At 41.9% G+C, this 27,015-nt stretch overlaps 1 protein-coding gene across 3 annotated transcripts in view; it reads left to right on the forward strand.

Annotated features, from left to right (window-relative positions):
- Positions 1 to 27,015, forward strand: part of HHAT (hedgehog acyltransferase) — a 200,717-nt gene that overhangs the window by 145,460 nt on the left and 28,242 nt on the right. For all 3 annotated transcript variants that reach the window (XM_063125562.1, XM_063125563.1, XM_063125564.1), the window contains one exon: positions 5,746 to 5,890. In XM_063125562.1, the coding sequence (XP_062981632.1) occupies positions 5,746 to 5,890 (145 nt within the window). The remainder of the gene's footprint in view (positions 1 to 5,745; positions 5,891 to 27,015) is intronic.

Genomic DNA, 27,015 nt, shown 5'->3' on the forward strand with positions numbered 1-27,015 from the left:
CAATTGCCTTAGAAGAAGAAGAAGAAATTATAGAGAAAAGAAAGGTTTCTTCTTTTTAAGTTAATGGTTACTTTGACAATTTGTTTATAGGTTTAGTGGAGCATTTTTATTGTTATTTTTTCATATGGCTGTCTTATTGTATTTTATATCATGTTTTTATACTGTTTGTTTTATACTTTGAATGGTTTTAAATTTTGTGAACTGTCCAGGGAGCTTCAGCTATTGGGCGGTATAAAAAGGTAATAAATAACTAAATAAATGTTGATATTTTATTTGATATTTTTGGCACTATCCAATATTGCCAGCCCACTCACGCTACTGATGTACTGCTAGCCTAGACAACCTTTGTTGTACACCAACGAAAAACTTGTTGTGCCAGCTTACACTATTGCCTTATTACTAGATAACTCTTATTCTAGTGGAACATCAATAGAGTAAATGGAGCGGCAGTGCTGGATACTGCCCATTGTATTCTATATGATGATAATGTTAGTTACTTTGGGCCTCCTTTTGGAGAGAAAAATGGGATACAAATAATTGACAATGATGATGATTAATACGTTTAATTTACTGCTTGAATTTAATTCTTCCTATTCATGTCTATTAACCTATAAGGGCTTATTATTATTATTATTATTATTATTATTATTATTATTATTATTTATTTATATAGCACCATCAATGTACATGGTGCTGTACAGAGTAAAACAGTAAATAGCAAGACCCTGCCGCATAGGCTTACATTCTAATAAAATCATAATAAAACAATAAGGAGGGGAAGAGAATGCAAACAGGCACAGGGTAGGGTAAACAGGCACTGGGTAGGGTAAAACTAACAGTATAAAGTCAGAACAAAATCAAGTTTTAAAAACTTTAGGAAAAAGAAAAGTTTTTAGCTGAGCTTTAAAAGCTGCGGTTGAACTTGTAGTTCTCAAATGTTCTGGAAGAGCGTTCCAGGCATAAGGAGCAGCAGAAGAAAATGGTCGAAGCCGAGCAAGGGAAGTAGAGACCCTTGGGCAGGCGAGAAACATGGCATCAGAGGAGCGAAGAGCACGAGCGGGGCAATAGTGTGAGATGAGAGAGGAGAGATAGGAAGGAGCTAGACAGTGAAAAGCTTTGTAGGTCAACAGGAGAAGTTTATATTGGATTCTGAAGTGAATTGGAAGCCAATGAAGAGATTTCAGAAGTGGAGTTACATGGTTAGAGCGGCGAGCCGAGAAGATGATCTTAGCAGCAGAGTGGTGAACAGAAACCAACGGACTGATGTGAGAAGAAGGAAGGCCAGTGAGAAGAAGGTTGCAGTAGTCCAACCGAGAAATAACCAATGCATGAACAAGAGTCTTGGCAGAAGAGACAGACAAAAATGATCGAATCCTGGCAATATTATACAGGAAAAAACGACAGGATTTAGCTACTGCCTCAATATGAGGAATAAAGGAGAGATAATATAGGCTTCTGTGTTTGTTGTTTTGGGTATTGGCTATTATATTGTGATATTGATGTTAACTGTTAAGGTCTAAAACAAAATCCCAATTCCCAAAAGCAAGATATACTTTGTTGTTGTTTATTCGTTCAGTCGCTTCCGACTCTTCGTGACTTCATGGACCAGCCCACGCCAGAGATTTCTGTCGGCTGTCGCCACCACCAGCTCCCCCAAGTCAAGTCTATCACCTCCAGAATATCATCCATCCACCTTGCCCTTGGTCGGCCCCTCTTCCTTTTGCCTTCCACTTTCCCTACCATCAGCCTCTTCTCCAGGGTATCCTGTCTTCTCATTATGTGGCCAAAGTACTTCAGTTTTGCCTTCCCTCAAGTGAGCAGTCTGGCTTTCCTCAAGTGAGCAGTCTGGCTTTATTTCCTGGAGTATGGACTGGTTTGATCTTCTTGCAGTCCACGGCACTCTCAGAATTTTCCTCCAACACCACAGTTCAAAAGCATCTATCTTCCTTCGCTCAGCTTTCCTTATGGTCCAGCTCTCGCAGCCATAGGTTACTACGGGGAATACCATTGCTTTAACTATGCGGACCTTTGTTGTCAGTGTGGTGTCTCTGCTCTTAACTATTTTATCAAGATTTGTCATTGCTCTCCTCCCAAGAAGTAAACGTCTTCTGATTTCCTGGCTGTAGTCAGCGTCTGCAGTAATCTTTGCGCCCAGAAATACAAAGTCTGTCACTGCCTCCACGTTTTCTCCCTCTATTTGCCAGTTATCAATCAAGCTGGTTGCCATAATCTTGGTTTTTTTGAGGTTTAACTGCAACCCAGCTTTTGCACTTTCTTCTTTCACCTTTGTCATAAGGCTCCTCAGCTCCTCCTCGCTTTCAGCCATCAAAGTGGTGTCATCTGCATATCTGAGATTGTTAATGTTTCTTATTGTGATTTTAACTCCAGCCTTGGATTCGTCCAGCCCACCACGTCGCATGATGTGTTCTGCATACAAGTTGAATAGGTAAGGTGAGAGTATACAACGCTGCCGAACTCCTTTCCCAATCTTAAACCGCTCCGTTGTTCCATGGTCTGTTCTTACCGTTGCTACTTGTTCGTTATACAGATTCCTCAGGAGGCAGACAAGATGACTTGGTATCCCCATACCACCAAGAACTTGCCACAGTTTGTTATGATCCACACAGTCAAAGGCTTTAGAATAGTCGATAAAACAGAAATAGATGTTTTTCTGGAACTCCCTGGCTTTCTCCATTATCCAGCGGATATTGGCAATTTGGTCTCTAGTTCCTCTGCCTTTTCTAAACCCAGCTTGTACATCTGGCAATTCTCGCTCCATGAATTGCTGGAGTCTACCTTGCAGGATCTTGAGCTTTACCTTGCTGGCATGTGAAATAAGTGCCACTGTACGATAGTTGGAACATTCTTTAGTGTTTCAGTTTTTTGGTATGGGGATATAAGTTGATTTTTTTCCAGTCTGATGGCCATTCTTGTGTTTTCCAAATTTGCTGGCATATGGCATGCATCACCTTGACAGCATCATCTTGCAATATTTTAAACAGTTCAGCTGGGATACCGTCATCTCCTGCTGCCTTGTTATTAGCAATGCTTCTTAAGGCTCATTCAACCTCACTCTTCAGGATGTCTGGCTCTAACTCACTGACCACACCGTCTGAGCTATCCCCGATATTATTATCCTTCCTATACAGATCTTTTGTATATTCTTGCCACCTTTTCTTGATCTCTTCTGTTTCTGTTAGGTCCTTGCCATCTTTGTTTTTGATCATACCCATTTTTGCCTGGAATTTACCTCCGATGTTTCTAATTTTCTGGAAGAGGTCTCTTGTCCTTCCTATTCTATTGTCTTCTTCCACTTCCACACATTGCTTGTTTAAAAATAATTCCTTATCTCTTCTGGCTAACCTCTGGAATTTTGCATTTAATTGGGCATATCTCCCCCTATCACTGTTGCCTTTTGCTTTCCTTCTTCCTTGGGCTACTTCCAGTGTCTCAGCAGACAGCCATCTTGCCTTCTTGGTTTTCTTTTTCTTTGGGTCATTTTTTGTTGCCACCTCTTGGACAATGTTGCGAACTTCTGTCCATAGTTCTTCCGGGACCCTATCTACCAAATCAAGTCCCTTAAATCTATTCTTCATTTCCACTGCATATTCATTAGGAATATTAGTGAGCTCATATCTAACTGATCTGTGGGTCTTCCCTATTCTCTTTAGTTTGATTCTAAATTGTGCAGTAAGAAGTTCGTGATCTGAACTACAGTCAGCTCCAGGTCTTGTTTTTACTGTGTGTATAGATGTCCGCCACCTTTGGCTGCAAAGGATGTAGTCAATCTGATTTCGGTGTCGGCCATCTGGTGAAGTCCATGTATACAGCCGTCTTTTTGGTTGTTGGAAGAGAGTGTTTGTTATGCACAGTGAGTTGTCCTGGCAGAATTCTATCAGCCTATGTCCCGCTTCATTTTGTTCTCCTAGACCATGCTTACCTGTAATTCCAGATGTCATTTGATTGTCCACCTTAGCGTTCCAGTCTCCTGTAACGAAAATAACATCTCTTTTTGGTGTATTATCCAGTAGGTGCTGCAGATCCTCATAGAACTGATCTACTTCTGCTTCTTCAGCATCTGTGGTTGGGGCATATATTTGGATCACTGTGATGTTGAATGGCTTACCTTGAATTCAAATTGAGATCATTCTATCATTTTTTGGATTGTATCCAAGCACTGCTTTAGCCACTTTATTATTAATTATGAAGGCTCCTCCATTTCTTCTGTGATCCTCTTGTCCACAGTAGTAGTAGATCTGGTGGTGATCTGATGTGAAGTGGCCCATTCCAGTCCATTTCAGTTCACTGACACCCAATATATCTATATTTAATCTTGACATCTCACCAATAACCACATCCAATTTGCCCTGGCTCATAGATCTTACATTCCAGGTTCCTATGGTGTGTTGATCTTTAGAACATTGGATTCCTCGTTCACCACCAACACCGTCGGCCGCTAGCCGTCCTTTCAGCTTTGAGCTAGCTGCGTCATCACATCTGGGGCTAGTTGAACTTATCCTCTGTTCCTCCCCAGTAGCATTTTGACCATCTTCCGATGGTATACCGACATATCTCTGGTTGTACTGATCCATTTAGTTTTCATGGCAAGAATACTGGGGTGGGTTGCCATTACCTTCCCCAGGGATCGTATTTAGTCTGACCTCTCTACCGTGACCTTCCCATCTTGGGTGTCCCTTCATGGTTTAGCTCATGGCATCCTTGAGGTGCTCAAGCTCCAGCACCACAACAAGGTAATGATCTCCTTTGCTGGAGATATATATTTTACCATGACATAAAGTTGAGTGGTTGCTTTGGGTGGCAGCTTCTAGAGGGGAGAGGCCATTTTCCTGTCTCATAACATGCAGTTCCATCATTTGATGGAACTGCATATTGTGATGGAATTACGGGGTTTCCACCCCTGTGTTTCCCTTGTTAGGGCAGGGCAGGGGTTTACAAGGGAGAATCACTGGGCAGGAGGGCATAATTAACCTTTCTCTTCACAGCAGTTATCCCCCTGCAAATACCCCTAGGTTATAACAAGACTCTGAAACTAAAGAAGCCCAGCTGCAGGGAAAAGCAATCCAGGGAGTTTTTGCAGGATAAGCTTCCCTCTCTCACTCTCAGTGATGCAGTTGTAAATTTTGAAATGCAGAGGCTCATTATCACTGTCTCTGTAGCCTATCCCCAAGGCAAGTCCAGAATTGCAGGCAGCTGTGTTGATTCATATCAACAAACCAATTCTAGTAGTTTTGATATGCCTGGAGCAGGCCTTTTGTAAAGCTAATGGGCCTTAATTGGCCATTCAAGACCAAGGAACCACAAATGGCTTAGCATTACAATAAAGAACAATATATCGTTGCTAGGAAAATTAATTCCTGCCCAGCTACTGTGAGGATTGTAGTTAAATTCAGATGAAACAGGGAATTCTGAGTGTCCCTGCTAATAAAAAACATGCCCATGCAATGCTGCATTCCTGTGAGCCCTGGTTCTACTACACCACTACTCATCCACCAATCTTCCCCTAAAAATATCCTCTTCTTTTTCGCCTTTACCTCCAGGCATAGGTTGAGAAAGCATTTGTTTCAGGTATAAAGCTTAGCTCTGCCCTGTGTGTGTCATTAAAATGTGAAATGAGAGAAGGTATTATTCTGACTAGCAGTTGCACTAACAGCTAAAGAATTTCTTTCCAGTATTACGATTGTGCTAATTTTCTTTCTAAGATGCCTTTTTAAAATTCCTTTTCAGAATCACTTTTTGTCCCCAAGAAGTTCTCGTCGATTCCATGCAGCCCTGGCATCTGTATCCACCACATTCTTGATTTTCTCTAACCTTATCTTTCTGGGAGGAAATGAGGTTGGCAGAATCTACTGGAACAGGATCTTCATAGAAGGCAAGTTATATCAGTCCAAATGTTTGCTTTTCAGGTTTTACCTTCGATTGTAAGACACCGTCGATTCTAAGATGCACACTAATTTCAGTACCACCAACAGGGGGAAAAAGCTTTGATTCGAAGAAAAAATAAATTTCTTTGAACATCTTTTACGAGTAGAATTTCTTAGAATATCTTAGAATTTCTTAGAAAGAGCTGGGTTTTGGGGCCACTGGGCTGGGAGGGGCTTAGGGGTAAGCAAAAAACCAGGTGCTTACCCTCCCAGCTCCTCCTCCCGGCTCGCAGCTGCTGCAGGAACTTCCTCTTTTGGAGGCCTGCCTGACCGAGGAGGAGAGAGACGACTGTAGCTGGAGCTGCCGTGTGAGAGCAGCTTCGGTGGAGCAGCACTTCTTTAGCCTCTGGGCACAGGTTATTCCGCGGGCATGAGGAGTTCCAGGCGGGACGCGCGTTTCCCAGCACGGCGGCTGGGGGGGGGGGAACCCGGTGCTTGGGGGGGTGAGCCTCCTGACTCTTGGAGCCGTGTGTCTTCCCGGCACGGCTGACGAGGGCCGGAGCTATAGGCCCCAATCAGCCTGCAAAGCAATCTTAAAAAGCCCTGCTTGCTCAGCTTTCTAAAAGCAATAAAGCTAGAGAGAATGGATGTTTCAGACCCTTTTTTAATAGGATAGAGTCTTTCTGCATCTACTATATTGCTTTGATTCTAAGACGCCATCGATTCTAAGACGCACCCCATTTTTAGAGCTGTTTATTTAGGGAAAAAAGTGTGTCTTACAATCGAAGAAATACGGTATTTAAAACAGCCACCTAGAACTTGATTCAGCATTGCTAACCAAGTAAACACCAAACAACTGCCTCTGACGTAGGGATCTCCATTGCCGGGGAATCCGTCTCTTTTTGGGCCCGATGGATTCCCACGGTGCCACTGAGCCAGGAGGTTGCTCCCCAAATCTGGGCTGTTTTTTTTTGTTTGGGGTTTGCATAAAAAGCAGTTTGAGCAAATTGCTTTATACGGATCAAGTCGGGCCAGCTTGCAAGAAAGCAAGCCAAAGTCCAGGGAGGCTGAGCTCACTAAAGCTCAGCCAGCTTCATCTCCATCCCCCCCCCCCCCGCGCCCCACAGATGGATACCATCTGTATTCAAATAATAATAATAGTAATAATAATTATTTATTTATTTATTTATTTATTTATTTATATAGCACCATCAATGTACCTGGTGCTGTACAGAGTAAAACAGTAAATAGCAAGACCCTGCCGCATAGGCTTACATTCTAATAAAATCATAATAAAACAATAAGGAGGGGAAGAGAATGCACCAAACAGCCACCGGGTAGGGTAAAACTAGCAGTATAAAGTCAGAGCAAAATCAAGTTTTAAAAGCTTTAGGAAAAAGAAAAGTTTTTAGCTGAGCTTTAAAAGCTGCAATGCCATTTCACTCTGCTTCTGCTATGTACACTTCGTTGAACTAGTATTTCTTGCCCTTGACATTCTAACAGCAGTAGTAACCATAGCATTTACCTAGTGCTCATTGGTTTAAAGACTGAATATTTATTTATTTATTTTATTCAATTTTTAGATGCATTTTCTGCCATAATGGTACTCCAAGTGACCTATAGGAAAGCACCAAACCAATGTAAAACAAGAATACAAAATCCATAAAGCCTAACAACAACTCTATATGTCAAAGCTGGATAAAGTAAGCAGCAGCCGTTAAACACACTGCAGATAGTACAATCAGCCACAGGGAAATGCTTTTTAAGGACAGCATGCTGTTGATTTTCGTTACCAGCCACTGAAATAACCATAAGGTGGGAGCCAGGTGGCTCTCACAGGCAAATGTTTTCCTCAAAGTGGGTTGCCATGGCTATGAAGGCTAAGCCCAGTCCCAGAACAATATTTCTATTTAGTGTTGAGGTCAGAATAGAAACACGTTTGGAACAACGTGCAGTGTCTTATGCTGCCAGCCTGGGGAGTTAGTGGTTGTTAAAGCAACCTGAAATCAGCAGAATCACGCATTTCTAGAACTGAGATGGCCAGAGGAACTCACAGAAGGCAGCTCTGCTGACCTATCCTGATCCGGAAGCAAATGTTTCTGCTGATTTCCAGGGTTCCTTTATGAAGCACTAATTCCCCATCCCTGAAGCAGGAGCACAGCAGGCCTTTTGGATACTGCCCATAATCTTCAAATTCAAACTATGCAACGAGAAAAAAGGATGAAGCGTACTTCTTAAAATTTAGGATGTTGACGTTCAGAGCTAATTTTGTGAATTGTGCTGTATGTATATTCTGAAGAATAACATATGTCTCATAATCTTCTGGTCTCAGAGATACAGTGCACATTTCCCCCACAAAAACTATTGAATGTTACCTTCTAAAATAGATTTCAAATATTGGCATACAGTATTCTGTTTTTAAAAGTAATAATTTTTAACATGGAGTTTTATTCTTTTGTTCTCTTACCTTTTATCTTTTATTGTTTGCTGCAGTGGAATCTGTCTAGATGTGAAGCTGTATATAAATAAATGAATACAATATTTACATATATGGGTAGCAAAACTAGTGGTGATGCATTGATATTCCTTGCTGGAAACTGAGCTGAGGTAAAACTATGTTCGCCTGCAATGTTAATGTTTCAGGAACTCCAGAGAGGAAATGATTCAATCTGATCCTCTTTGCATATTAGTCTTACCATTAAGCAAAGTGAAGTAGCCTGCCTCAGCTGGCGGATTTAGCGTACCAATATTGGGCAGCAAATAATCAATTATTATTATTATTTTCCCCTTTGACACAGAACTAGGGATGGGACAACCAGGGAAGAAGGCAGGTTTTTCAAAAGTGCACACTTTCTCCCATTGACTAACATGTGAAAATGCAATATATGCCATTTTAAGGTTGTGCATTTCTTAATATGTGCATTTTTAAAAGTACACAGCCCCCCCCCCAGCTTTACAGTATGGGAATATTTAAACATGGGCATATATACATACGTATTATTTTTTTAAAAAAGTGTTTTAAAATGCACACAACTTTAAATGCACAACAAAGTTCTGCATTTTAAAGCTCTGCATTTTAACGTTCTGCATTTTTAAAAAGTGTAGATTTTTTAAAGTGCACACTTTTTGGAAGCAAACGCAAGTTTGGGAATTTGCAGAGAATTTCAAAGAACAAGTGCTCCCATTCGCATTTGGGCTTGAGAACAGGGTGTTTTCAAGTGATTTGCTAACTGAAATGAAATTCTGATAAATCCCTACACAGACCAGCAAAATCCCAGAAGATTATCTGCATTAGTCTCTTTTAGCAAAAAACAACTCTTGCATCTTAAAAGCCTAACATTTAGGCTCAGTTCAGACAACATGTTAGTCAATGCAGTGTGAAAACTCCACTCAATGGTTGGGTTTTTAAGAGGTTCTCCCCACACAACATGTTCTAACTTCACCATTGTGTGACTGTGGGCTACCATGTAGTTGAGTAAAATCCATTGTGATTTTTGATTGGCAGTTCCTCCACCCTCTCTCCTCCCCTGGTCCTCCCGATGGTATCCCATCAGCTATTGCTGTAAAAAAGCAATCCTGGCGCCTCTCCTAGCAATGCACTCACTCCTTTTGCTGCTCCTGCCAGGGAAATCTGTAGCCAGTGGGAAAAGTCAACTCAACACAATGGAGAACTCCATGGAGCCCTCCACACAGCACACAATGCAATGGTTGTTCAAGAACTCTCCTCTGCACAATGTGGATATTCAGTGTGGAGTGGTGTTTGTTTAGTTTTTTTTAAAAAAAAACCTCTACTGTGGGGTGGAGTTTTTCTGCCAGACAACACATTTCTCAACGGTGGTGTAAAAACTCCACCGTGGAGTTCTAAAATCACCGTTGAGAAGCATGTTGTGTGAACTGAGTCTGTTGCACAAACTTTCATAGGCAAGAGTCTATGTCATCAGATGCAGAGAGTGACTAGTATACCAGAAACATTTCCTCTCTGCTAAAAAGACCCACTGCGTCAGTACATATCATACAGAGTTTCAGGTACTTCGGTGATAATTGTTTTTCTGTACAACTTCTGCTGTTCCCATTGTGCAGTAAATAAGATCTGAAAGATCACTTTGAAGTAATTCGCTGGATAGACAGCTACCCATAATACCCCAAAGCAAAAACTAATTTTAAAACTGCACAGGGCAATGGTATTACTTCTTCCTCGTGAAGATGTAAGAGATATTAAATTACTTTCCATTAAAAATAGTCTTTCCCTGACCTTCTCTTCCCTCTGAGGGCTGGTACCTAGAAGAACTTTGTAAATAATCATTTGTAGGATGATTGCCTTGCCTTCCACTTCCAATCCTCATCTTTGCTCTTCCTCTGCTAGCTCACTGCTGCCGAACTGCCACTGTGGTTTCTGAGAGCTTCTTCAAAACTGAATTTGGTACTTGGGCTGAAAGAGGTTCCCAATCAAAATGCGGTATTGTAGGATAAAATGCATTTAGAAATACATTCATGGATAGAAAATACATTTAGAAAGCCATGTTTTAGGACAATATACTTAGGGAGTAATTCTTTGTTTCCTAAACAGCTTCTGGGGGTCATAGGATATTTTGGTTTCCTGGCTGTGAGCTCAGAGACAGGGCTTGGAGCAAAGAAACCACACTCTTGTCCCCCTCATGGCCAAGGCAGAGAGAACCACTCTGAGTGCTCTTATGAGCACGAGCTCATAGAAGGTAGAAATGGTGTGGGGACGGAAGGAGCCTGGGGATGTGGAATTATGAGGTATCCCCAGTTGTCCTCAGCCTCCTTTCTTCCTCCTCCCTGAAGCCTCCGCTAGATGGGTAAAAACACCCATCTAGCTCTAATGCAGAGCAGGAGTCAAAATGGATACTCATAAGCTTCTGGATTCGGAGGCTGCATTGGATGCTTGCAAGTCTCCATGTTCAGAGGCTGACAAGTAGCCAAGATGTATCCCATAGGATTGCGCCCTTAAGGTGCAATCCTATGCATGCTTAGATGGAAAAATATCTACAGTTCTCAGCATTTCCCAGTCAGCCATCCTGGCTGGTGAATGCTTAGAATTGTAGGACTTTTCTCTGTCTAAACATGCATAGGACTGTACCCTAAAAAATTGTGGTTTGAGAAAAAATAAAATTAGATATGCATATTTTTTTGAAGAAAATACATTCAAAATGACATATTTAAATACAAAATTATTATGGATTAAAACCACACACAGTAGGTAGATTAATGCAGAAACAGGATGGAGTGGATTTATGCATGAACATGTGTGACCCTGACCCTGACTGGAAATAGACTGGTATGCCCATTCCTATCTGGCACATAGCCCAATATAACCCTCTCTTTGTTTAGATTCTTTGTGTAGAGATAGAAAACCAGTAATTTTCATGGGGAGGTAAGATCAGTATCTAAAAATAATTTGTACACTATTTTTAGAGGCAAGAGACGAAAGCATGATTTTCTCCCAGATTACCAGATTGTCTCGACTGTTCAGGCTCCTGTTGAATCAAATTATTTTAGACAGGCCTTGTATTTAAAACTGAACTGGAACATGGCAATTTTAAACCAAGGAACGATGGGTAGATGTGTAAGTATACAACTGCATCTACACTCGCCGGCCTTGATCCTGCAATCAGATTTATTGTTGAGAAATATATGAGGCTTCTGGAAATTCCAGAATTACATTTTATCCCGGACTTTGCTTTGTTCTTCGTGTTAAGCTCCCACATCACTTTCCTCTTTACGGTTTCATTCAATGGCTTGGTGTGTTGTCCCCAGAACATTCTGCTTGGCATTACAAGGAGAATTGTTTTTAAAAGAGAAGCATAATATTGAGAGCTGTAATGGAGTTTAGAGGTAGAAAAGCTTTAACTGCTACTGAGACGAACTATGGCAAGGACAAATGTAAGATGATACAACCAGGAATAAAGAACTAAATCCAGAAATATAAAATGAGGGAGAGTTGACCTGGAGTGGTGAGCTAACGGGTCTCAGGCGATTAATTATTGAGATGCCTGTTGCTGCGTTCTGCTGTTATATTAATGTTTTAATCCTGTTTTCTTATATTGGCTGCTGTGGTTTAAACTGATTTTTTTTAATGATACATGACTGTAGGCTGCCTGAAAGGCCCACTTGGTCCAAAAGGCAGAATATAAATTGAAAAAATAAATAAAAAGGCAAGAAAACACCTTTCCCTTGCCATAGACACAACATACTCCTGCCCTAGAAATAATGGAAAAACAGAATGCAAATTCATCTGAGAAAATGTAGAGCAGCTGGAAGTGTGTTTGAATGTAACCCTATTTACAAAGTTGGTGTTTCACTGACCAGTTCTTTGGAAGGGAAAGGGACAATGGTGACTCCAGCCTCTGGTGCCACTTAAATCGCTAACTGGCAGGATTGCTGCCCTTCAAACAGAGGACACCTAAGCAATGGTTTGAGAAATGGTGAATGTTGGGCTCTGGGCTCTGAAGTGACACGCCAAGGTCCCTTAAGGGGGTCCCCCAGTGGAAAGTGATATGAGTCCAACCCAATGCCTCCAGCTTATTATTGCATTTATATCCTGCCTTTTTTTCTCCAAGGAACCCAGAGTGGCGTACATAATCCTCCTCCTTTCCATTTTATCCTCAGCCCAACCCACCTCACCTGTGAGGTGGATTGGGCTGAGAGTCTTTGACTGGCCCAAAGTCACCCAGTGGGTTTCCATGACTAAGTGGAGACTAGAACCCAGAGCTCCCGACTCCCAGTCTGACATTTTAGCAGCTACACCACACTGGCTTCGATGTTCCATGATGATGATGGTAATAATGATATATTTATTTCTTACTCACCTCTCCTTCTGGATCGAGGTGGGGAACAACATTAAATACAGAAGTACCATAAAATGCATAAAATTGATTATAATATCTGATACAATATTAAAGTAACAATTGGACATCATAAAATTCATCTGCGTAGGCCTGCTAAAAGAGGCTATAGCTGTCTTAAACTTGGAGAGAGAGAGAGAGAGTTAAGTTGACAAATCTCTTCCGGCAGGCCATTCAACAGACTTGAGGGTGACAGAAGAAAAAAGTCCTCTGGGTAACGGTAGTCAGACTAATTTTCGCTGACTGAAGTAAATTCTTCTAGAGTGCTTTATTCACAAAAATAAACAAAGCAGAATTAGTAAACCTCTTAAATACAGAACTTGAGATAAAGGAGGGCTAGGCATATCTAACTTAAACTATTACTATGAAGCCTTTTAGTTAAAACAACTAATCCACATCATATGCAACTCGAAAGGAATTGCATGGGTGGGGATGGAACTACAACATGCAATACCAGTTATTAGAGCTATGCCATTCCTCCCTCCCTCATGGCCCAAGATAAAGCAAATTGAAAAGCGAATTCTCCAAACAACTATGACAGTGTGGAAGAGGTGGGAGAAAATTCTTGCCCAACCGCTATCACCTCTAATACCATTTTTGAATCTACTTGACTTTAGGGACAGAGAAAAGTATGCCCAACATGGGAAGTGGGAGAAGAAGGGTAAATTCAGAATTGGAGACTTATTTGTTAGAGGCCACCCTATAACAGAGGGATCTCTGCGCATAAATAATTAAAAAAGAGGACACCTTCAAAATGTTCTCTTGCAACCCTTCAAATAGAGAACTGTTCTCTGTAAAAGGGACACATGGCCACCCTACATCCCTTTAACCCTCCCCATTTAATGTTTTATTCGCCTACAGCTCAAATTTGTTTCAGATAATAACTTTTGTATACAATTTGTCCTAACACACACACAAACACACATCATTGGGAGAGGTTGTTCTTCTTGTTATAAATTACGTGCTAAAAAATAAACAAAAATATAGCTCTTAACTGTAAGGGCCATTATTCTTGAAGCTAGACTAAGATAGAAATTCTAAATATGATATTTACTCTTGTTAGCTGTTACCGTTTCCCAGCAGTAAATAGTAGTAATTATCCTCCAGGTAGGAAAATAAGTTCTGGTGGGGAGCAGAGGAATGTGGGCATGGTAACCCACAGCATACAAAAAGCAAGCATATTAAGAAGAGGAAAAAAGGTTTGAATGTCATTCAAAATGTTAAAAGTGGGCTTTTGGAAGGCATGGTTTCTGTTTGTTCTGCAGCTGAAAATTCCTCCCATTGCAGTATTTATGTTGAAAGCATTTTCTGTCATCCCAGTGGATAAGATTGGTGGAGGAGAGTCATGCTTGAATGCAACTCTATAATTTATTCCAGAAGTAAATGTTTCATTGCTAATCCTAAAGCCACACATTTTAGGGGCTGCCACCTTTAGCCACTTGTTGCTACATGTTGTGCCTGCAATGTGGGGCAAGGGATGGGTGGCAGTGCAAGAATTACACTAAAACAAAGCATGGGTCAAAATGGCTGGAACTTTTTAGTGGTTACAGCTTGCACAGAGTTTGACATGGCATAGGGCAAGGATATGGACCAGTGATAGCCCAGAAAAACATTGAAGGGTGGAAGGCAACCTCAGGCCCATTATGGCATGGATCGGACCAACCCAGTGGACTATCACTGCCAACCTGGCTGGGTGGCAGGCGTGCCAGCCCCCAGGCTGGGCTCTGAAGTGACACGCCAAGGTCCCTTAAGGGGGTCCCCCAGTGGAAAGTGATATGAGTCCAACCCAATGCCTCCAGCTTATCAGCACAGTTGTGACAGTATTCTAGAATAGCGTAATTGAACAACCAATAAAGAACAGGACTATGAAGAAGACCAAAAAAACTGTGGTGCTAAATCAATCGTAAATGTAAGTAAAATGCTTCCCTGCCCCCTTCAAGTGGTGGCTGTTTGTTCATAGCAAGGTGATGAGCGCTACAAGACAAAGGAGGGAAGTCGGGAAGTCAGTGACAGCTCTGGACCAGGACCTTTGTATATAGCCCAGGAGTGGACTAGAAGAGAGACGTCCCTCCAGTGCTCCTCGAAGCCCCACTTCTAGGAAGCCAGCTGGTGCAGCGGATTGGCTTCAGAGGTAGGGGCTGAGCTGTAGCTTGCCCGGATGGCAGGTCGGCTTAGGCCGCCATCGGCTCTGCTTAAAGATGTCTACTGGCTCTTTGGCTACTTCCCACAGCGGACGCAAGTAACACTAGGATGTATGAGCATTCCGTTTTTGCTCACAAAACATGTCAGCGTGCCCTGTTCAAAGTTCAGATCATGAGTGTGAGTACATGTCCGCCAAAAATATTCATTAATTGTTAAATACTTACTCGCATTTGTCTTGTTCCTGATTCCCAGCTTGATTTGTGCTTAGTTCTTAATTTGCGCAAATTTCCTCTCTAGATTGAATCAGCCCTGCTTTAGCCTATGGAGGAAATTTCCATAAATTTGAGGAAACCTGTGAAACCTGGTGGAACCGCCAGGAGCATGCCTTTTGATGATACTCACTAAGGAAGCAAGGCTTGTTATCAGTGGTGGGGGTACTTTCATTGTTAATTCAGTTTAGAACCTACGCTAAATGAGTTCTAAACACCCCAGTGGGCAACCAAGCTAATTCCAAGCAGGCAAATATTAACACAGATCAAATTGTAAATTTACACCTGTTTCGTGTTTTTTCTTAAAGCACAAAATTAAAGGAAGGAGCGTGACGGTTATAGGCTGCCACAAATGTTGCTTTGTGGAGTGCTCCTGTTAACGGTTTCAGCCAGCCAGCCAGGCTGTGTTTCAGGATAGTCAGTTCCGTTCTTCTCTTCCCCCTTCAGTTTTATCTTCTCTGCCTCCCTACAGTCGGTGAACATCTCATGTCCAGTGAGCATGCTCAGTCCTCATTGGGCTTTGGGGGGGGGGGGAGCTTCTTCCCTTTTTCTAAATATTATTTTGTGATTCCCCAAGCATGCTGATATTACTCTCTTGTGTACAGATGGCTTTGTTTTTGGCTACATATGGATCACACTCAGAGAATGCGTTCACTATTAGTATGTAAGATTATTTATATAGCATCATCAGTGTGCAGGGTGCTTCACATGTTCCTGCCCCAAGAAAGAAGATCTAAGTTTTGGCAGTAACATTTAATTTATAGGTGTGTGTGGTTTTTTCCTGCCTGGGGGCTGTGTTGGATTTGACTTTTGAAACCCACAGAGATACAGTGGTACTCAGATAAACCCACATACTCAGAACCAATACAGACATTACTTTAAATCTGTATTTAGCCATTGTGAACCGCCCAGAGAGCTCCGGCTATTGGGCGGTATAGAAATGTAATAAATAAATAAATAAATGTCTTCTCCCTTTTTTTTTACTCTAGAGTAGCACAGGACATCCAATGTGGGTCAGGACCCTATTGTATATGGAGTGGATGGGTAGGGGGGCTTCTGAGATCCAGATCAGGTCCCTCTGCACCTACTGTAGAGGGTGGAGGGAAAGGTACTTGTTAGATATGGATTTAAAGTAATGTCTTTTTGTACCCTTACATACACACAAGCAGAAATGCTAGAAATACAAATGCTTCTGTGTTCAGGCCTAACAATGGAGAGCCAGCAAAAGAGGATCCCTCTCACCTGAGAATTAATGGCCCTTGGATCCCATTGGTTCCTTTGAGTTCCTTAAATTGAAGGAGTAATTCTCTCTTATGGCAAGGGGAAGCTCAGCTGGGATTATTATTATTATTTATTTATTTATATAGCACCATCAATGTACATGGTGCTGTACAGAGTATGCAACGAAGAGCATAAAGTTCAAAAAAGTTCTGATCACACACAACAAGCTGAACTGAATAAATACACCTCACTGCATGAAACCCCAGTTAAAATTGGTGGGGGTATCTATAAACAAGACTACACAAATTCAGCAGGCTCAGGCAGCTAAATGGCTGCTTAAGATAGCCAGAGCAGGCTAACTGACCTTGGGTAGCATTACCAAGCTAATCCACCCAAGAGTATGAACGACTTTCAAACAATGTCTCGAGTGAGAGGGATTATTCATAAACAGGACTTAACACTAGGAGATACTTTTCTCTCTAAATCACACAAGTGTAAATCAAGTGTCATTCTAGGGTGAGCTTACAGGATAAACTTTTAAGTTGTGTGTATCACCTCAACAAATTTGTTTATACTTTGAATCTAAGCCATCCTCCGAGGCTAAGATTTATAAAAATAATTTCCTAAAACGTTTAAATAAACAGTGTTGGAAATGAATTTTCCAAGTGAAAGACCATCCCTCTCTCTTTGTTTCTATCTATCGATCCTCCTGCATCACTTCTGGAAGATAGTAAGGACAAGTGTATACAGTGCTTTCAGCTTGTGGCAGCTATTTTGGGGCAGCCATATTAACCTGGCTAAAGTCAGCACAGATTAACTTTCAGTACCCAATCACCTAAAAGACCTCTTCAGGTGTTCTATTATTGTCTTGGATGAACACAGGAAGAGTTAAGCACTATGCCTCTGTCATTGCATCTGTCGCTCTGTACACGTGGAGGATGGTAGTCTGAACAGGAGAGTCTTCTGTATTCGTGGAGGCTCTCCACACAATTAAGAACCCTGGAAAATATATATTTTCCCTTTCTCTTTCCATGTTATCAGCTCCAAGATGTGAATGGCAAGTCCATTGCCTGAACTATCCTGGAATTTTTCTGGGAAGTTGATAGTTAGCTAGGGATGGATGGACTCACCTCCATATGTGCCACTGGATGCTCGCTGAACCCCTGCTGGCCAGCTGGCCCTACTCATCATGCCACACAAGCCGCTGCATGGCCCAGCTGCCTGTCCCCTTAGCGAGACACAATCTTACGTAAAAATAGCAGCTCATTGTTCTGTGTAAAAGGTCTCTTATGCAAATGATGGCAGCAAAGATGCCATTTACACAAGATTAGAGGTGTGAACAGTGAACATGGATGGCTGACCAGCGAGGTCTGCGGATCCCAGTCTGGCAGGCTGAGCAAGAAGGGGGAGTCCCCATATCAGAAGCCCATGACATCCCTAATGATAGTTTAGTAGCCCTTGTATGGAACCATCTGTGGGTGGACAACCTGGATCTACAAATCATTGCCTGTGAAAATATATGTAGATGGGTGTGTGAGAAGGCCAGAGTTGGACTCATGTGAAGTCCTTTCATCTTATTGTAAAGTGGTTTGATAAGGAAGGAAAGAAACCAACATATTGAAGGCAGCACTGGAACAGAAGCACTTTTTCTCTATCTCCATTCTCTGATGTCCTTTTTAACATGATGAAAGGTAGAAGGTTTTTTTTTTTATTTAACAGATCAAAGCCTTCTTTGTAGGGGCCCAATTCACCTCCAAACTATCTGCAAAAAGACCATGTTCTATTTCTCCAGTGAGTGTAAAGTTTCTGGGCAGTTTTACTGAGCCAGTACCTTTAGGAGAAGTGAGGGTTGAAGACCTAAATGGGGTTTTGTAATACCTGTTTATTTACAAATATGCATGCATTGCTAATCCCAGCTATGAGTACCCCCAACAACAATAGCTCCCCAAAGCAACATCCCTGAAATTCTCAGCTCCCAAACTGCATTAGAACTACCTTCTGCCTACCTCTGCTCTAATAATTGTAGCCTACATAAACTCAGTAATCTGGAATATGTGTTCCTGAAATTCTTTTGTGGGAGCCTGGTTTCGTGGGAGCCTGGCTAGGAATCATGGGAGTGGCACTTCAATATATCTGGAGGATATCAAGTTGGGAAGGCTGCTCTAATTAGTACAACACAATGACTGGGTTTGCACAACATGCCAACCCACACTCAGTGGTTCAGTATGGTTTGTTGTTGAACCATGGGTTGTTTGTTGAACCCGGGGTTAGTGTGTTGCCTGAACCCAGGATATTTCCTGCAGGGTGGCTTCTTAGCCATGCAGTGTGGCTTATTTTTCTTGAACAAGCCATCTTGGGAACCCATGGTTTGTTGTTGGGTTGTTCAGGATGGTTAACAAGCCACACTGCATGGTGTGTTATGTGAACAGCCCTTTTGGTTTTCAGATTGTGATATATAATAATGACCTTGAGAACATCCAAATTAATTTTGAATCAGAGGCACATATTAACATTGGTTTGTGGGAAAGGTCCCATAAATATGCTTAGATACCCTAATTGTATCAACCAAAAACCTTGCCAGGGCGCGTGTGGGATGAACAAAGCCACATTGTCTTAGTTTTAAAACACACCTTAGTGGGTATGTGAAGAGATTTGTTTTACAATCCATACTTAAAATAGCACAACCAGAGAAAGCCTAAAAGAGTGTCTTTGAAACTGTGAACTTGGTAATGAGGAAAGGAAAAGGGGGTGGGGTGGGGTGGATGGGAAGAGAGCAATCAAACATCACAGAGATGCAAAACATTTGGCTCTATCAGAGTGGCAGCAGGCCCTTCCAGCCCCGGAGAACACTTGTAGTTGACAATTCTTGAACAAGCCTCCTGGCATGTCTTATCTGACATAAATTGGAATATGACACACGAGAGGAGGGAAACAGCAACTGTACTGAAGAGTAAAATGTCAGAAGAGGTTTGCTTTTTTAATATTATTAGATATTAAGAGCTCTATTTTGTTCACAGTGGGAAAGATGGTTAGTAATGGTTTTTTGGTTTTTTTTTAGTGTTTCCCCACATAGTTTAGTTAGGGATGTGCATCAGATTTGGCTGACCCCCAAGCTGAATTAGTCCATTTGGACTGTTTCTGGTGCTTCTTGAGGAAAAGTTGGCCGATCTGAAGCAGTAAGTACCCTGCACGAGGCTTCATTCATGATTCGGGCTATTGACAGTCAGTCAGATTGTCTTCACAGCTACCGTATTTCTTCGATTGTAAGACACCATCGATTGTAAGATGCACACTAATTTCAGTACCACCAACAGAAAAAAAAAAAACACCTAAGAAACACCCGTGATTCTAAGACACGCCCCATTTTTAGAGATGGTTGGGGGGGGGGAAGTGCATCTTAGAATCGAAGAAATAGGATAGTGTCGGGATGCTTAGGGATGTCGGAGGAATCCAGGAGGGGGTTAGAACTTGATGAGCTTTTGCAGCTTGCCCCTCTGGACTCTGATCTGAGTTCCATCAGCAGGCTTGCAGATTTTCTGTCTTTTTAAAAATTTGTGTAAATAGACATTTGTGCAACTATTTACAGAAAAAACACAAAACCCTAAACCCCCCCCCCCCAACAATAACAAAAAACTCCCCGGATGTCCAGGAAAACCTATGGCTTGGTTCACAAATGCAAGCTTTTAATTTTCTACTTTTGCTTTCATTGCTTTCATTTGCTAACTACTGATGGAGAGGAGTGGGAGTTGAGTAACTGACAAGTCTACATACTAATCCTTGGGCACATTTTACCAAGGGATCCAATCTCTGTACTTTAGGGGAGGGCAAGAATGGGATTGTGAGACAAGACATTCTTCTAATACTGCCAGGTTTTGCTATGAAAAAAGCCTGAAACTGATTTCCAGTCATCAGAATTCCCTAGCCCATTCACCTATCTTTCTGAAACTTTGCAGTTTTCATGCCTGGAGACAGCTCTATGGTACGTGCCATTTTCATATGAATTGCCCCCCCCCAAAAAAAAGAGGGAGGGAAGGGGAAGCAAATCACTCACCCCATCCCCCAACTTTGAGGACTCTCCTTCTACATAAACCACTGCACCTCTCCTTCTGAAATTTTGCAGGTTTCTTATTTAGAGCAACCGCTGTGCTGTCTGTCATTGTCAGAAGAATGGTCAACAAGAACCTAGGGGGAGCAGCTCTTGCACATAAGTCCCTGCACCTATTAATCTGAAACTTGACAGGATCAGTCCCCTCAGATGAGCAGTTGCCCCCACAAATTTCATCCAATTCTGACAAGAAATTAAAAAGGGTTTGGCACTTCCTTAGAAGTAAAACCAAATATAAAGGTGCATAGCATAAAAAACACTTCACCTATTTTTCGGACATTTGACTGGCACAGTCCCCTCCTGTAAATGTCATTTGATTCTGTCAAGGATGGGGGGGGAAAGATGCAGTAATTTTCTGATTTCTCATGAATTTGTCTAACCGCCTTTTAATACCATCCAAATTTGTGGCTGTCACTATCTCTTGTGGTACTCAGCCTTCTACTGTCTTTTGGGCAGGTGACTTGTCCTTTACCTTGCCTCCCATGGCTGCTATTTTGTGGTGGTTTCCAGCACAGTTTCTCAATTTGCCAGATGTGCTTACAGCCCCAAAACGTTGCCTACCCCTTGCTTTAGAACATTCAGAATTGCTGACAGTGTGAAAAATATATAAAAAGGGCAGAGATCGTCAAACCACAGTGCAATCCTTTGTATGTCTAGAATCATAGAATAGCAGAGTTGGAAGGGGCCTACAAGGCCATCGAGTCCAACCCCCTGCTCAATGCAGGAATCCACCCTAAAGCATCCCTGACAGATGGTTGTCCAGCTGCCTCTTGAAGGCCTCTAGTGTCTACTCGGGTGTAAGCCCCAGTGAGTTCAATTGGACTTACTTTCAGATACGTGTATATAGGATTTCATATGGGAAGGTGGTGAATGAAGTGACAGTTTGCTCGCCGTTCCAGTACCTTACTGCTTTGGACCAAGCAGGGTGTGTATGTGTTGGTGGGTGTCTTCCTTTTTCCTCCTGCGGTTTCTTCCCCCTCCTGTTGGTTCTAATGGGAGGGAAAATACCTTTCCCACCCTGAGGTTGGCATAGCCCTAGGGCCTGATCTTAGAGCCTCATGGGGGAATCTTGGGGGCTCTGCCCGACCCCAAAACTAGTGAACGGTGAGCTACCTTGAAGCTTGCCTTGTGCACGCTGCCCACTGCCTGACTGGCCAAGCCAGCCCAGCAAATACTCACCGTTGCAAGTGTCTGAGGCCTCTGGAAAGTGTGTAATTCCCATGGCACACCATTAGTGTGCCAGAGGAATTGAGCACTTTTCAGAGGCCTCGGACGTGTGCTTTCCCTCCCTCCCTCTGTGCCCATCCAGGCCTGAAAGGGCCTGTTAATGCTTGTGTTAAGAGGCCCTTTCAGGCCCGGATGGGTGCAGGGGGAGAAGTATGGGAAAGCATGCCTTCTGGGGCCCTGGAAAGTGCACATATTCCCCCGGCTATGATAATGGCATGACTGTGGGAATCTGCGCATTTTCTGGAGGCCCAGAAAGCATGCTTTCCCGCCCTCATTGGTACTTTCCACTGGTGTAACTGTGGCCTCAAAGCAGATATACCCTCTTCAAGTGGAACTGCTCGATGCCAGTGGAAGGGGCCTTCTGCTCAGACCCTAAGGTCATCCTCAGGGGTCCTTCTCTGCGAGCCCCTGCCAAAGGAAGTGAGGCAGGTGGCTACCAGGAGGAGAGCCTTCTCTGCTGTGGCACCCCGACTGTGGAATAAGCTCCCTAAGGAGGTTCGCTTGGCACCTACATTATGTGCTTTTAGACACCAGGTGAAGACCTCCCAGCATTTTAACAGTCTATAAATAAATTTTAACTTGATGTTTTAAATTTGTAATTTTGCATTGCTGCTGTTTTTATCTGGTTGAGCTTTTATATTGTATTTTATATTATGGTTTTATACTGTTGTTTTATACTTTGAGTGTTTTTAATTTTTGTGAACCGCCCCGAGAGCTCCGGCTATTGGGCGGTATAGAAATGCAATTAATAAATAAATAACCCCAAACAGATGGTCAGCCAATCAAGCAGCTCTGTCTCAATGACAATGTATTATTACCAGAAAGGGGGAAAGCTATTTGCTATACTTGAACCACAGAATGGATCTGAAGAGGTATTCTAAACTCTGCCTTCATTATGAATTTTGGCTGGCACAAAGTTCACCACTGTTCATGACATGTAGGGGTCTCTCGCCTTCGCACCCTTGCCCAAGCCAAAACAAGACCATTGTGTAGTGCAACACTGTTGCCAGGGATGGGATTGTGGGCGAAGAGCTCTGGCGTGTAGCCCAAGGGCTAGGAGTACATACTGATGCCAGTAAAGGGAGTGGGGACCAGTCGTTGAGTTTTATTGATGACCTTGTTTCCTTTATGGGTTTTTTTAAAAGGAAAATTATTGTTATGGGCTTGCAGGAACCTTTGCATAACTTAAAGCAAAATCCTGAACTTCAGTAATATTCCTTCACTCCTATCATAGTTTATTCAACTGTAGTGGGTTATCCAGCGGAGACTGGTGGCTCCAATTTTGGGGAAGGGGGCTGTGAATCCATTCTGGGTTTCGGTCAGAACCAGCCAGAACATTAAAGGAGTTATCCAAGGTACTGAACCCCCCTCAAATAGCTTCAGCACCTTGGATAGCTCCTGTAATGTTCCTATTGAATCCAGTGGTGCTTATTTATGAGCCAGCATGCATATGATTGTGTTGTAAATGTAGTGTGGCAAGGGAAAACTTATCTCTTTCCTTCCCAGGCCTGTTCAGAGTAGAAATTGCCCCTTCTCTGTGACTAGGAGCTTTAGAATTAGAGAGAGAGAGAGAGATGCCAACGACTATACCAAATGTCAACAAAATGGAGAGGTTTTGGAGGCAATCAACGAAGCTGATGAAAGGTTTGAAAGAAATAACACATGAGGTGTACTCAGTGCTTGCCTGTTCAAATGTTGCACTGATAAAACTATGAGAAAACATCTTTCTTCAGGGTTCTCAAGATCCTTGGATTGTTATAAGACCTTATCCTGTGAGCACAGTCATAAAATCACAACACTATTTCATTTTTTCCCCTTGGTAGACTTCCCTCTTCAAGAAATGTCTTACATTGCCACAAGACATTTCCTTAACTCAAAACTACTGTTTCCATTACTTCATATTTCATTCGATCTGGACCAGAAATCATGTAAACATTCAAGAATTATTGGTTTATTCTAGGAAGACTGCCTTAAAATGAAGCCTGGAGTTCTTCAGGCGCAGGAAGAACAAGAGCCGCAGCTTAATTTTTGTTGCTGTCCAGAATACATAATAATTGGGAAGATGGCAGGATAAGAAGTAATTTTTTTGTTCCCCGGCCTAGCCCAGTACTTGCATCTGGCTTGCCAAGTAGCCAGAGAAAGCACTTTAGGGGAATGTTATTGCCTTTGCACATACCATCTCTGCTCCTTCAAATTTCCATAAAAATGAAGCTGTAAAGTCACTCTGTCAGAAAGGTTTTTAATTCTCATCTCTCATTTCACTGAGTCTAGACCCAATGAAAATGCAGGGTCTTCTGGCTACATCATCATGTTTGTTGTTTGCATGATGAGCTATAGTGAAGCACTAATGGAATAAGGAATGGAAATACACAGGGTTAGTGGGGGTCATGATGCTGAGAAAAGATTTGGAAAATAGCTTTTGAGTAATGTATATGGCATGTAGATATCAAATCAGAGGAGTTTAAATGTGTATAGTCAATGTTTTATATTCACCTCTGCTTTGTGGAGCTTGGTTGTTGAAAGAGTTTGACGCATGCATCAATTTTGGGGATTTGGTTAATTTTACAAGTCTGTTTCAAGGTTGACCTCTTCCAACCTTTCCCCACAAAGTATTTTAAGAATCCTGCTTCTGTGCTATGGTAATGGTCACCTCAATTTTTCTGATTTGAGCAGGTGTTAGTCAGCCATCTTCCATTTGCTAAAAGCTCTGAACCTCTTTTGACCCATAGTCCCTGATTGGGTGTGATTCATACTACAAAGTTTCTAGTATGGCTAATTATAACAACAAGCAATACCTACAACTAGGGATGTTGGAGAAATCCACAATGGAATCAAATCAGTTTGGATTTCTATGAATCTGACCCACAGATACCACAGCAGATCAGCATTTCTCGAGCTGCACAGATTCCACAAACTTGTGGTTCTAGTTTTTTACTTTCCAGAATTTTATGCAAATTTAGTCATAGAAAAATACGTAAAGTAAAAAAACCACCAGCTGGAAACAAGCATTTCACCCATAGGCTAAAGCATGAAAATGTGCATTTGGGGAGATTTGTGTTTTTGTGTAAATGTGAATTTGTGCAAATTCAGGGAAGTGGAAAAATGTTGTTCTGTCAATGAGTGGACAATGGTACAAAAGGCACCTGACAATCTGCATAATGCAGATCTTACAGAATCCATACATCCTACATACCACAAAATGTTGCTGTGTGGAATGCTTCTGTTCAGAATTCCAGCTGGCTATGCTATTTCCCCAAGGAATTTCATTCCATCTCCCCCCACCCCAGTTTTCTGTACTTTCACCCTCCAACCATCAGCCAGCATTCCATAGCCACTAGGTTTGTGCAGTCGTCATTACGCTGTTTCGGGTTCCTCTCCCTCAGGAATTCCTTTTTCTAAAGTTCCTTTTTGGTACTTATGTAAACCTTGCCTGATGACAACTCTCTTTTGTGAGTGGATCGTGCCATTTTGGCTACATAAGGATCCACACTTGGAGAATTTAGTTTGACGTTCATATATAGGATATTGACAAAACATATTCATTTTCACTTGGGCCATTCTGAGGGACAAGCTGCAGTCACACATAACTCTTAAGTCATGGTTTAGATTAACCATGGTTTGTTGCTTTACGCATGAATTGTCTTGCAGACAAGCAAACAAAGTATATCTTGTTTTGATTGTTTCTGGTTTGTTTATCATTTTGCCAACCATCAGAGAGGGTTCATTTTCAGGCTGCCCTTGCTGGGTACCTCTGTTTTAGGGCAGACCGTAGCATAAACAAGCCAGAGAAGCCACTGTTCTGGGTTCAAGCATTTGTAAGTCAACATCAAACCATGGGTTCTCTTTCTGGTTTATGGCTGGTTAATACATGGTTTGTTTGCGGGGATAGGTTCAGATTAACGATGGATCAAAGAGTGAATTTCTAGATTGCTAGGATTCTCAGAATGTCATCTTGGCACTTGTCCAATGTCCAATTCCTGTTTGTGCCTGCAATTGCAGCTCACTCTGCGTGAAGAGAAAAATTGCATGAATCAAGCATCGATCAATGTGAAATTTGGGCAAATTTCCTCAAATTTGGGCAAATTTCCTGCACAGACTAAAGCAGGGCTTTCAGCCTGGGGAAATTTGTGCAAAATTATCCTTGGGAAAGTTGTGCAAATCAAATCCTAGCACATGTCTGGCAATTTGCAACCATTTTTGGTGGACACATGGTTGTTCTCAATATTGCTTTCTGGGTTCCCATTTTTGTGAGCAAAAAGGAAATTCTCATACATCCATAATTCAGATAAAATAACAAGCCAGATTTCAGCAAACAGGTGAAGGCCCCAAGCTCTAGTTGGCCCTGTGCATGTAGGAGATCTGCAGTCACATGGAAGCATTTTACAGATTTTTCCAAAGATCACCCCTATATTATCTGAGTTTAAAAATCCAAATGAGATGCGTCTTAATAAAGTTGTTCAGCCGATGGGCTTATCATGTTCCTTTTTCTTATTGTATAAGAATATTTAATACATTGATTTGCATGAAAACAGCCTCTATAATCAACCTTTACAAAGCCTAGGATTCTCTTCAGAACATAGGCAGTAAGCTGGCATTAAATGATCAGACCTAAGAGAGTTTGGTTGTACAAGCTTGCATTAAAATGGGAAGCCAGCGAGAGGGGTTTTATACTTTCTTTTTCGCTATTTCGGCTCTTGGCTCCTTCTCTTTGTGTTCCCTGCATGGTAGATACCAGCATTAACTCTTGCCTAGCTCGGTGTGGAACAATCCATGTATCAGTAATATTTAACTGGAGCCAACAAACAGTTCTAGCAATTCTGCACAAATATCATGCCTAGGTTCTGAATTCCTGTCAGTGTGACATTGAGGTCTCCCAGGGCACAGTATCTAGGGAACTTTCTGAGGTTCACCAACAACATCTCTGTCAGCTCTTTTAAACAACTGTCTGTTTGGGGGTTTATTGAGGAATAGAAAAAAAAATGTTAAGCTTTGGTGGTTTGTTTTCTTTTAATAAGTTTAAAAAATATATATCGGGACATTCAGTAGCACCCCAAATATCATTTTCTCTTGATCGTTGGCTTTTGTTTCTTGAATAACTAGGTGTTACAGTGGAAATTAACATTGGGACCACAGCATAGAATCATAGAATAGTAGAGTTGGAAGGGGCCTATAATGTCATCGAGTCCTGCTCAATGCAGGAATTTTATTTATTTATTTATTATTTCATTTATATCATGCTTTTTTTCCTCCAAGGAACCCAAGGCGGCATACATAATCTTCCTCCTCTCTATTTTATTCTCACA

Source organism: Elgaria multicarinata, chromosome 4, assembly GCF_023053635.1.
Source record: "Elgaria multicarinata webbii isolate HBS135686 ecotype San Diego chromosome 4, rElgMul1.1.pri, whole genome shotgun sequence".
NCBI classification, from domain to species: domain Eukaryota; kingdom Metazoa; phylum Chordata; class Lepidosauria; order Squamata; family Anguidae; genus Elgaria; species Elgaria multicarinata.